This window comes from Mustela nigripes, chromosome 5 (assembly GCF_022355385.1).
Source record: "Mustela nigripes isolate SB6536 chromosome 5, MUSNIG.SB6536, whole genome shotgun sequence".
NCBI classification, from domain to species: domain Eukaryota; kingdom Metazoa; phylum Chordata; class Mammalia; order Carnivora; family Mustelidae; genus Mustela; species Mustela nigripes.
Window position 1 is genome coordinate 72748133 of NC_081561.1, and position 12996 is coordinate 72761128.

The following is a 12996-nucleotide window of genomic DNA, read 5'->3' on the forward strand; positions in this document are numbered from 1 at the left end:
AAAATTTCATTTATTTTAGAAGAAGAGAGGAGATAGTGAGAGGGGGAGTTACAGGAGCAGGGGGGAGGGCAGAGGAAGAGGGAGAAGCAGATTCCTTGCTCAGCAAGGGAGCCTGATGCGGGACTTGATCCCAGATACCCTGAGATGATGACCTGAGTCAAAGGCAGATGCTTATTTGACTGAGCCACACAGGCACTCCTGTAAGCTGTTATTTAAATTCCACTTAGCACACATACAGTGTATTATGAGTTTCCCATATAGAATTCAGTAATTCAACACTTAAATACAATACCTGGTGCTCATCACAAGTGCCCTCCTCTGATCTTAACAGGGTCTGCCTGCAGGAGAAAGTTAACCAGAGCCTAATTTGCGGGGGTATTGTTAGAAACTGGCCTGGGGGTACGAAGGTACCCAATTCTAGCCTTCCACATGGGAAAAGAGAAATACCCAACTCTAGGCTACCTGTCCCACCTACGGGAAGAGAAAAAAACTGAGAAACTCTTGGGAGTTCACAGTCTAGAGGCACTGACTCACTAGCAGACTAAGACCTCATCACAGGACTGTGGAACACTTCCCTCCCCCCACGCCTCACCAACGCATTACAGTTGGCTGACTTACAGCAGTTCCTTTTATCTGGTACATCATGTCTGGCTATCAAGAAGCAAATTATAAAGCATACTAGAAAAAATTAAAAAAAAAAACACAACTTGAAGAGACAGAGCAAGCATCAGAACCAGACACGGCAGGAATGTTGGAATGATCAGACTGGGGACTTTAAACAATTTTGATCAATAGGCTAAATGCTCTAATGGGTAAAGTAGACAATATGCAAAAACAGATGGACAGTATAAGCAGAGAGATGGAAAGTCTAAGAAAGAAGAAAAAATATCTAGAGATCAGAAACAGTGTAACAGAAATGATACCTTTGGTGGACTTATTAGTAGACTGGGCTTGACTAAAGAAAGAATTTCTAAGCTTAAGAATATATCAAAAAAAAGCTCCAGAACTGAAAAAAAGAAAGAACACTGAACAAAAAAGCTGGAACAGAGTATCCAAGGACCTCAATGGCTACAGAAGGCATAACGTGCAAGTCATTGTAGTGCCACAAAGAGACAGGAAAGGAAGGAAAGATAGGCAATCACAGTGAGGAGAAGGAGGGAATCAAGGGTTATATTGTCCTTGTTTTGGACTTCGATGCCTGAGAGGTGGCCCTGAATCCGAATTTTAACCTAGATGAATTTCACTGCAAAGTCAGGGGTTTCCCTTCTCTTTTGTCCTCTCTCAACTGCTTTTTGGTGCTGATCACGTCCTTCCTTATATAAAGATATACCCAAGAAAGTCCATGAACTCATATGTAAGTTTTGTGTGTATGTGTGCATGTTCATTTTTCAATAAAGGTGCATGAGCTCCACGTGATTGTTGGTTTAAAAATACTGAGCTAAGACATTTAGCGTCACAACTTGATAGCTGATGTTTATTCACTTTTGTTCTAGAGATTAAATGCACATTCGGGAGCGTATTTTAAAAAGCATTCCAAGTGGTTCTGCTTCAGGTAGTGCGGTAGGTTAAAAACTCTTGAAGCTCTTCCTGCCATGAAACACAGAGGTGTTAGATACATCACAACAAAAATATTTTCACATCCTTTGCTGAACTCTAGGGAGCATGAGAGAAGTCACCACCCCTCACCCGCCCCTGAACTGTGAGGCAAGAACACTAAGTCTTCTGGAAAAACAAAACAAAACAAAAACCAGGAGAATTAAGTAAAGCCTAGGTGGTTCTGGAGGCAAGTGTTGACTTCGGGAACCTGCGGCTTTCGCGGGTAATGATTGCCTAAGGCCTTGGGTGGGCAGAAGCCAAGATGAGGCTTGCCTCAGCTGAGACCAAGGGCAAATGGGGACTAAATGTGAGACTCTGCATTCCTCCAGGGAAGATTGTGCTAGGAAAATCCCTGCTGGCTAGGAAACTTTAAATAAACCTCTCCTTCTCTCCCATAAGTGGGTAGAAAAATAATAGTAATAATAATATTGGTATTAATAATAATAATAGTCTTCTCTGATAATCTGAGACCATAATTTTCTCCTGTGAGTTTGAGATTTGAATATGCACTGTTCTATCAGAGGAATCCAAAATGGGAAATTACATTAAAGCCAAACCAGGTTGATAATTGGTAGGAGTAGGATTAGGAGCTCGTAGGAGCTGATACAGACCTTATCTGGAGCAAGGCATCTTCAAGCCACCTACTTCAGGATTCCCAATGATTAATATCAGCCACATATGAGTTCACCATAGACAAGATACTGTAAGCAAGATCAGCAGATACAGTAACCAAATTCAGGCCCTCAAGGACTAAGAAAATACCTATGTATTAAATAGTTATATTATTAAATAATGTTATTAATGATGGAATTAAAATAAGCAAAGACAAAGTAACTAGGGAATTAAAGTTACATGAAAATCTATCTCATAACCCATAAATTGGCAAAAATTTAACAGATTGACAATACCAAGTGCAGTATGTGGAAGAGCTGGAACCTTTCTTATTGTTGGGGGGAGGAGGGGTGGAAATTGATATAATCGCTGTTACCAATCATGTAAAGTTGAAGTATGTACACTCTATGACTCAACGTTAACACTTTAGAGATACACGCCACACAAACACTCGACATACCCGAGAGACATGCACAAGATGAAGTCTGCACAGCATCAGGGCTGGTGATGGCAAAGCAGACCAAATATTTGGAAAACAATATGCACTGACAAGAGAAAATAAATTATGATGTACTGTACAATAGTAGACTATATACAACCGTGACAATGAACTACGGTTGCGCATGTATAAAACTCAAATATGAGGAGCCTCAAAAACAATGTAATGTGACAACAGAAGAATACATTCATTACGGTGATATATTTATAAAGTGTAAGTACTTAGAAAAACCTAACTATATTTTAGAGATGTTTGTATGTATACACAGAAAAAATTATAAAATATAAAAATAAATAAAATATACAAAATTATAAAAGAACAGGTAAAATATAAATTTATAATATTACCAAATTAAAACAAGAAAATAACAATAGGAAATTTTAAAATGTGGGAGAGGGTCAGAGAATATGAATACAGTGAACTTTAAGGTTACTAGCCATGTTCTAGTTCTTAAGCTGAATGGAGGGAACTTGCATGTTTATCTTAACATTCTCTAAATTGTATATATGTTATTCTCTCTTTATGTATAAAAATGTCATGACTTAAAAAATATTATGTCTGTATTTCTAGCTGATTCATTTCTATTATTCTAACAACTTCTTGAGGAATGAAAAGTACGTGTTTATTAAGGAAGTAAGGCACTGACATAAAAGGAGACATATTTTACCTTCAGTTATTCTAATGTATTTATTTATTTATTTATTTATTTATTTATTTATTTAAGTACTGTTATCTTTTATGGTGTGTTACTCCCAGAGATAGAAATTGCTTTGCAAAAAGAAGCGTTTATTAGCTCTGAAAATGAACATAGAAAACCATGAATTAATTATTAATGCTCCTAAGTGTCCCCCCAAAACTAGAACATTTTAATGGGATTATACCGTGCATGTTTTTGACTAAACAATCTAATATAAGAAAAAATGTAGGGGCGCCTGGATGGCTTAGTCATTAAGCATCGGCCTTTGGCTCTTCAAGCTCCTTGCTCAGCAGGTAGCCTGCCTCTCCCCCTCTCCGACTTACCTCTCTGTGTCAAATACATAAAATCTTAAAAAAAAAAAAAAAAAAGAAAGAAGATAAGGTCTAAATTTAGAAAATGCATCTATGATTATTTCAGTTCCTTTGCTTTTCCTTTGTTCCCATTCATGCTCTGAATAGAATCCAAAAGAATTCCAGTTCTTGTGATAACTTGAGGGATGCTTCTAGGGGTATAGTTTGTTTTTAATAAGACTTTTGTAGTCCGTTCAGTGTGGGGTTTTGAGCTAGTAGCAGGAATCAGTCCATTTATGTGGAATCCGTAGCATACTCAAGTGAGGTCAGATGTTGCAATTCATTCAGTTAAGGATTTCCTTCATATTTACGGAGTGAAGTGGCATGTACCTGTTTAGTCGCACAGAAAGAAAACACCTCTCTAAATCACAACTTACACAAGTGAGCTCTTGCTGAAGAGGGGGTTGGCTTTACAATAGGCCCAATTTCTTCCTGTGGGATGCGCTATGAGGGTGTTGACTTAATTTAACCTAGCAAAATGCATCCTCACACTTCTTACGCTACAACACTAAGCTTTAATTTTGTTTTCGCATATTTCCTGCCCTTTTTTAATGGCTGAAATAAGGGAAGGAGAATGTTTATAACGAAGTCGGTAAGATAGAATAAAGTGAGTTTTCTTTTTTAAAGATTTTATTTATTCATTTTGAGAGAGAGAAAGTCTGAGAGAGAGCATGAGCAGGGAGAGCAGCAGAATGAGAGAGGGAAGTAGACCCCCCACAGAGCCAGGAGCCCAACGTGGGACTCAATCCCAGAATCTGGAACTCATAACCTGAGCTGAAGGCAGATGCTTAACCACCTGAGTCACCCAGGCCCCCCTGAAGTGAGTTTTGATATATGACAGTGCTCACATTGTAGATAACTATAGTGAAATTTAAAAAAATATTTTAATATAAATACATTTTAGAACAGAAATAATTTAAATGAAACACTTACCTAATGTAAATTCAGTATTTGTCAAATCCCTAATGTCTTTTATTTCTGTTTCTTGGCCTATAATGACTGTTAACACTTTGTAGGCTTTAATTATGGCACTTCCTAAAAATGTTGAAGTTCTTATCAACAAACTGTGCTGAAGAAGGATTTGCTCTATTACATATTGCTTCAGTTTAGGTCTGAAAGTTACAGTGTTTCATGCAGTAAGATTCTTCCTTCTTTCTAATTCATTTTAACTGTACAAATTGTCTCATTTAGGCATGTGGAATAACAAATTTATATACCTTATGACCTTCCTCAAGCCTTCTCAATATACTGAAGCATGTGTTGATTTTCTCCCCACTCCGTGTCTCTTTAGGATAGTTTCCCAGCACGATTTGGAGGAATTCATTTTGTCAATCAGCCGTGGTATATCCATGCCCTGTACACCGTGATCCGGCCTTTCCTAAAGGAGAAGACTCGGAAAAGGGTATTTGTTTGTTTCTTTGTTTATATATTCTTTGTCCTCCCACATTCAATGAATTATGCTGTATAACGTGTACATAATATTGGCTGTGGTCACATGTGCCTCTATATTGCATATAAATATTCAACATACAAGATATTTAAAAATTCTCGAAGACCTTATGATTAATTCTGATCACTGTATATATGAAAGAAATATTTAAAAGTCTGCTTCTCTACTCTTCCACAAATTGGGAGAACATTTCAGTACATTCATTAGATCTTAAAGCGTAAGTTTAAAAGTAAAAAAAAAAAAAGTTGTGTCATGTTTCTAGATTATTAGAATACTTAATTTCAAGTGAGACCTAGAGAAAAGTTGTAACTTTATAAGCTGATATATGAATGTTAGTTATTTCACAATATGTATCAAATTGAGTATAATGAATTTTGTAATCTCTAATGTAACTCTATAGTGATTGTCATGATCGATCACACATTTCAGAAAGAATGCTGCTTTGTAGAAATATTAACATTTCTTTAAATGGCAAGTTACTTGAATTCCAAGACTGATTTTCATCTAACAATGAGGATATTCAAAGTACATACAACAAAATAATCATTTTTTTTCTGTGAATAAGACAATTTATATAAAGTATTTAGCACAGTGCATGGTACATGGTAAATGCTGAGCACATTTATCATTATGATTAATAATATAGGTTTTAAGATGGATTTTAATACCCCTTATTTCATTTTATCCAAAAGATTGGGAAGAGTAAATGTAGGAAGCCTGAGCTCCTATTTCAGAGCTGGGAAAACTAAGTCTGCACATGGCTAAGTAACTTGTTTCCTCATTTACAGAACTGTAGTGTTGTGGAGCTAATATATGAATTGAAATATCTCCAGATTTAGTGCTATTTTTACCACTGTGCTGTGACCAATTCTCAAATGATTAGTTCCAAAATAAAATATTCTTTATGTAAATGTGTACTGAAGGTAATTTTTCATGTTTCTCAATGAATGAGAAGGCACTTCAGGTGTTTCTGAGTCTGTTCTAGAAACCTCATTGAGAGCATAGAGGAGAAATAATTGTTAAGTATGTGTTTTTATCAAACACTGAGCCAAAGGTCTTCTGAATATGAATTTGTTGAAATGTTCTGTAGTATAGGAGGAAGGCTTCTGTAAATAATTACAGTTTATATCAGGAATTGTTTCTACTGGTGAGAATCATATCAATTTACATGTTAGACTTCAGAAAAATGTATATGATTTGCTTCACAAATAACACTTTCAAACTCTGTTTTATGAAGAGTTGATCAGGTGATCCAAAACACCTGCTGAGGCTTTTAGTACATATTATACTGGTGAATGCTTCTGTAGTAGTCACTCTATGCCACATGCTGTTCTAAGTACTTTACATATGGTAACTCATTTACTCCTTACAAGGAAGGCTCTAGGGGAAGCATTGTTATTTTTCTCCTTCTGTAGATGGGAAAATGAGGCACAAAAGGTTAAACAAATTGCTCTAAATCACAGCTAGGAGGTAGTAGAGCTGAAAATGTGGATTTGGGGAGAAGACAGTTTCAGACAGAGGGCATAGCAAAGACGAAGTTCCTCAGGTAGAAACATGCCTGGTATACTTGGCAAACAGCAAGAAGGCGCAGAAAGCTGGAGCAGAATGAACTACTCATGAGGGTAATAGATGATGTGATAGAAGGGAATATGGTGGGTCAGATCATAGCAGGGTCTTGTATTCCATTGCAAGGGCCTGGGCTTTCAGTCAGAGTGAAGTGAGAAATACTTGAAAGACTGAATACCGGGGTGATTTGTTCTGAGCACAGTGTACTGCTCTGTTGAAACAGACTAAGGAGGATCAAGTCTAACCCCAAGCTCCAGGTTTGGAGTTATTTGATTGAATTAGATAATTTTGACAATGCCTAGAAAAATTCTTGAATAGCTTTATTCTAGATGGAAGTGAGGTATCTGAGCTTTGCCATTTTAATTAAGACTATATGACTTGTAGGACGCCTGGGTGGCTCAGTGGGTTAAGCCACTGCCTTCGGCTCAGGTCATGATCTCAGGGTCCTGGGAGTGAGTCCCACATCAGGCTCTCTGCTCGGCAGGGAGCCTGCTTCCCTCTCTCTCTCTCTCTCTCTGCCTGCCTCTCCATCTACTTGTGATTTCTCTCTGTCAAATAAATAAATAAAATCTTTAAAAAAAAAAGACTATATGACTTGTAAATCTTCATAGGAGAAAATAGTTATAGGTTAAAACACTTTTGATTTCCACTTATATATATAATCAATATAAAGTACAAAGTTATTATATTTCTTTACAGGTACTCCAAGTGATTCAGCATCATAATATTACTCAAACATTCTATACTTTAGATGCTACAAATCTGTGCTCTAAAAAACTGGCAAAGAAAAACCTAAGGAATAAGTGTGCATCTTTTGTCACAAAAAGGAAACACCTGGTTCTTCTTCTTCTTCTTCTTCTTCTTTTTAACTAAATGAAATCTTTGAGTCTTTACCATATTGGACTGCTGATGGGACTAGTAACCCTAGGTGGTAGAGGAATCCTTTCTCAAATTTTCATCAATATCTAGAATCTTTCTTTCTTTTTAAGATTTTATTTATTTATTTGAGAGAGCACGAGAGGGGAGAGGGTCAGAGGGAGAAGCAGGCTTCCTGCTGAGCAGGGAGCCCAATGTAGGACTCAATCCCAGACTCCAGGACCATGACCTGAGCCATTAGGCTCCCCTCTGGAACCTTTCATGTGGAACGAAACTTCCATCCAGGACAGCTGCTTCTGACATCCTCACTATTCAAGTCAGTATTAGTTTCTTGAATTAAGGTCTCCTTCTGCTTCTGAGTTGTCTATGAAAAAGGAAAATAGCATCTTCACCAAAGCTGGAACCTAATGCCTAGGCTTTAACCTCCATGCACTCTTCAGTTATTCCAGGGTTGTGGTCTTGTCACTCCCAAGAGCTGACAGGAAACAGGCTTCCTCACTGATTGGTGCAACCTTCTACCTGTTCCTCAATATGGTAGACTCTCTCTCTGATTCCTTGCTCATTCCCAAATGTATTTCTCTTTTCTCCCTTCCACTCAGGTGACCTACCATAATCTCTTTAATGGCACAGTGTAGAGAAATTAAATGAAAGTATTATTTAGGCTAATTCTTAGAATAGTAAGTTACTCTGAGGCAAGGGAGCCCACATGGACAAGACTTCTTGCATGAAATGGTGACAGAGAAAAAATGTAAGGAGAAAAAAACAGCAAAGCTTTAAAAAATGAAATTCTTACAAGATATGGGAGGATAAGCCTTGGGGATAATTAAAGGCAAAAATCGACAGAAGAAACATCCTCTGCAAATGTCCTGAGACAAATGTGTGCATATTGTTTTTCAGCAGGGAGGAAGTAGTAGATGTGTTCAAAGAAGTTTATGGAAGGTCTTATAGGATATACTCTAAAGAGGAAGGAGAAGCCAGTGGGGAATTTTGAGAAGAATGACATGATCTGACTTACATTGTGACATGGTCATTCTGGCTGCTGTGTTGAGAACAGAGTGTAGGTAGCAAGAGTGGAAGTGGGGAGAGCAATTAGAAGGTTAGTGCAGTAATACAGTTTGTAGGATGACAGTAGCATGACTTAGGGTTGTAGGGGTGGAACTGGTCAGATGTTCAGATTCATGATATCTTTTGAATGAAGAATCAAAAGGATTTACTGACAACTTAAGACGAATTGAAGATTTTAGCCTGAGAAACCCGAAGCAGTCCTACCACTAACTGATGTTGAAAACAGGGAAGAGCTGATTTTGGGGAAGAAAGTTGTAGTTCAGCTTTGGATATTGTAAGTTTGAGATGGCCATTGACCTCTTAAGTGGAGATGTCGAGTAGAGAGTGGAAATAGCAATATGAAGTTCAGAGGAATGGTCTAGATATAAATTTTCAGTGTGCGAACAATATTTAGGGCCCTAGACAGAATGAGATCACCAAGGAGTAAGTATACTTAGAGAAGAGAATAAATCCAAGAACTGAAGTCTGGAGCTCTGTGATATTAAGATGTTGGGGTGATGAGGAATAATCAGCAAAAGAGACTAAAAAGAAGCATCTGTCAAAGTAGCAGAAAAATCAAGAGATGCTGGGAATAAGTGTTGCAATGACAAGAGTCATTTATATCCATTGCTGCTGAGAGTTCAAGAAAAATAAGGGCTGAGAATTGGACACTGACTGTCCAATGACAAATGAGAATGTCCAAATGAGAAAGAGCTTCACAAGAACTATCTTCATGCTCTACTGGAAAGCAAGGCCTGCTTTAGACTGGACTCTGGAAAAATAGGACTAGAGTATTTGGACAGTGAAACAACTCTTTTGATGAGTTTTGTAATAAGTGGAAGGAGAGAAATAGTATAATAACTGGAAGTAGAAATCTGGTCAAGAGAGGTCTTGTGCATCTGTTTGAAGGGGGATGGGAGGAGAGGGATTGGCAAGTTTGCTCTGATGGGAAAGATCCCCCAGACAGAGGAAATTTGATGATATGAGAGAGACAGAAGAACATTTTGCTTGAGCAATATAACAGTAGGAGAGAGGATGGCTTCTAGGACACAGGCGGAGAGGTTGGCCTTTGTAGAATTTATCTTTCCATTGAACTAGGAGCAGAGGCACAGCATACAGACACAGATGCTGGTGGGTGGGCCTCATCTGGTTGCCCTATTTTTTCAGTGAGAGAGGAAATAAGGCCAAAGCTGAAAGTGATGTTGAGGGAGGATGTAGCAGAATGTTAGCAAGGAGAGAGGAAGTAGTGTGCTAGGATAAATCTCTAAAGATTTATTATGATAAGTCGTGCATGACTTGAAGAGGTTTCTTACATGAATAAACATATCTAATGAAATAAAGTTGTATAACTAATAAAACAAGAGTTTCAGTTGTTAGAACTTAACTACCCCCTCCCAAATTATTTTGATTTCTTATGAGAAGAAACTCTGTGTGTGCGGGGGGGGGGGTAGGGGGCGCTCTTGTGCTATGCAAAGAGGAGCAGGAACGTGTAAAGTTTGCAATTAACCTAATGTGCTTTGGGGCAGGCAGCATCTTCCACCTCTGTAGGCTCCATATAAAATATTTCGGGTAGCTGATTACTCTGCCTATTGTGGCCAGTGACCTGCTGTCATCTGTTTTTAGTAGCCCATAATCTGTTGAAATTACTTGTTGATTTATAATTCCCATCCCTATTACTTTGTTGGGTGTTGTAGACTAGTTTTTCTTTGTTTTCCTATGTATTTATTTCAGTGGACTCTAAAATGACAGAAAACAAAGATAATTATGTTAGCCTGTTCATCATAAACTTCAAGTATGAGTCACTTAGAAACTATGACTGACTATTTCTAAGTGACTTATAAACTATAATCCTTAAATATTATATAAATTATATGAGATGACACAAGTGCTTTTTCAGGGAAGACTGATCCTACAGTTTTGAGATCGAAATGAAAGAAGAGAAAAGAGGTAAAATTTATGGAGAAACAAATCTTGAATATGTACCTTGAATAATTTTTCAGTTTAAAGATTATTTAGGAGAGAGAGAGAGAGTTGGGAGAGTGGCAGAAGGAGATTGAGAGGATGAATCCCAAGCGGAGTCCATGCTGAGTGAGGAGCCTGATGTGGGGCTTGATCACATGACTGTGAGATCACAACCTGAACCAAAACCAAGAGTCTGACACTCAACCAACTGAGCCACCCAGGTGTCCCAGTGATTTTTTAGTTTAAAAAAAAAAAAAGCTCTAGGTAATACCAATAATTAATGTATACATATAGCTTTACATTTTCACTCCATTATTCCATTTTTATTTAAGCAATAAGCATGGAAACCTCTAGTAGAGAAGATGCTGGCAGCATTATAGAATGTAAGTCCTTTGGGATGTAAACCTTCACTCAACCTTACATTATGATAATGCTAATTTGCTTTTATTTACATCAAACATTTTGCATTACAAAGCAGTAATTTAGTGGTTACAGTATTCTTATTTTTATGGATGATAAAAGAGAAAGCCATACTGGTAACAGCTTTTGGGCTTAATAAGTTGGATGGGCTTTACAGTTGATGAGTCCCTTATGAGAACAGTCTATTTTAACAGCATTCATTATGCACCTCGTTAGCTTTGCATAACTAACGTCAAGATGATGTACAGATCAAAATGCCCATTGGATTCTGCTCATGTCTTCACTATAAAGTAGGAAACCAAATTTCAGGTTCCAGCTCTTTAACCCAACCACTATCTGACTTTCTAGGAACTACCTAAGATTCCTACGCCTCAGGATTTTTATATGACTTATTAGGGTAACAGTACCATCCCTGTCTATTTCATAGAGTGAATGAAGGAACATTTTAACAGACATGGAAAAATTTTGTTTTTGCTTTTCCTAGCCTCACTTCCTCCTCTTATTATTTGGATGGTATTTATTCTCTTGTGTGTGTTTCTCTTCTCCCCTTCTTGCATTTGTAGATATTTTTGCATGGTAACAACCTGAACAGTCTACACCAACTAATTCATCCTGAGATCCTGCCTTCTGAGTTTGGAGGGATGCTGCCCCCTTATGACATGGGAACATGGGCAAGAACACTGCTAGACCACGAGTATGATGATGATAGTGAATACAATGTAGACTCCTACAGCATGCCCATGAAGGAGGTGGAAAAGGAACTCTCCCCCAAGTCCATGAAGAGGTATGCTGGAGGTGGCTGGGAAGTGAGCTGTAGCCAGTGTGGGGATGCCCCAAGTGAACTGCAGGGGAGTTCTCTTGGGGAGTATATATATTCAGTGGATTTTTAAATCATTTTATGCCCCTATGATTAGACATCTAGGAATTTTGAGCCAAAGATAAAGTCATTCAAGGCAATGTCAACTCAGTTTTGTTCCATGTTCAGAGACAATCTGACAAGGCTGTTAGGGGGTCACCAAATCTAGTGGATTTTCAAACTGTACCTTTAGAATTCTGGAGGAGTACCTTAGGCCCAGCAGGTGGGTTGAGGACAGTGCCCATCTCCACAATGAGAAGAACTCCTCTTCTATCTAAGCAATGTACTGGACTTTTGTGTAAAATTTCATTTGAAGAAAGGGATCCATAGCAAACACACACACACACACACACACACACACACACACATTTCAAACAGTGCATTTAAAACATATATTCTCTTCAAGTATCTCAGTCCTATTTATTTAAAACATATATTCTCTTCCAGTATCTCTGCCTTGTTTCTTATTTAAAGGTCTAGCCATTCCTGGGGCAAAACAGTCTATTTTCCTACAGCTTTACTCTTTATAAAGTTCATTTTTGAGTGAGATTCTGATTCCTCGCTTTGACTCTCATGGTATTTTTATGCCTGTTTTCTTTTAGTCAATGCACGTTTATTGAACACATGCTCTGTAATGGATGCTTCCCTAGGTGCTTTGGATTCCCTGTGAATATATACATATCCAGCCATAGCTCAGTGGCGATGGAGGATGGGGGAGTTGCTGAACATGCCCAAATGCATGACTGCCTCTGAATTTGCCCTCTGTAGCGAACCAAAAGATATCTAATTCTCAGGCTCCCCCAGGCCACAGCAACCTAGAGTCCTAGAGTTCACTTGGATAATAGCAATGAATATTATTTCTCTGTTCATTTCCCACCACAGAAATATAAGAACACTCCCTATAAGTCTTTTTCACCTAGACCAGGGAGAATCCAGGCATCACCCCTATTATCCCTCACACTGTCTTGCATCTTTTTCTGATGAAAACCAATGGTCCTTTGGTCATACTTATGTTCATGCAGGGCCACCACTGTCCTCAGAGCAGGCCTTCTTGTGCTGCTGTTGCTG

At 38.1% G+C, this 12996-nt stretch overlaps 1 protein-coding gene across 2 annotated transcripts in view; it reads left to right on the forward strand.

Annotated features, from left to right (window-relative positions):
- CLVS2 (clavesin 2) overlaps positions 1–12996 on the forward strand; it is an 81910-nt gene that overhangs the window by 44156 nt on the left and 24758 nt on the right. For both annotated transcript variants that reach the window (XM_059400646.1, XM_059400647.1), the window contains exons 4-5: positions 5046–5156; positions 11636–11856. In XM_059400646.1, the coding sequence (XP_059256629.1) occupies positions 5046–5156; positions 11636–11856 (332 nt within the window). The remainder of the gene's footprint in view (positions 1–5045; positions 5157–11635; positions 11857–12996) is intronic.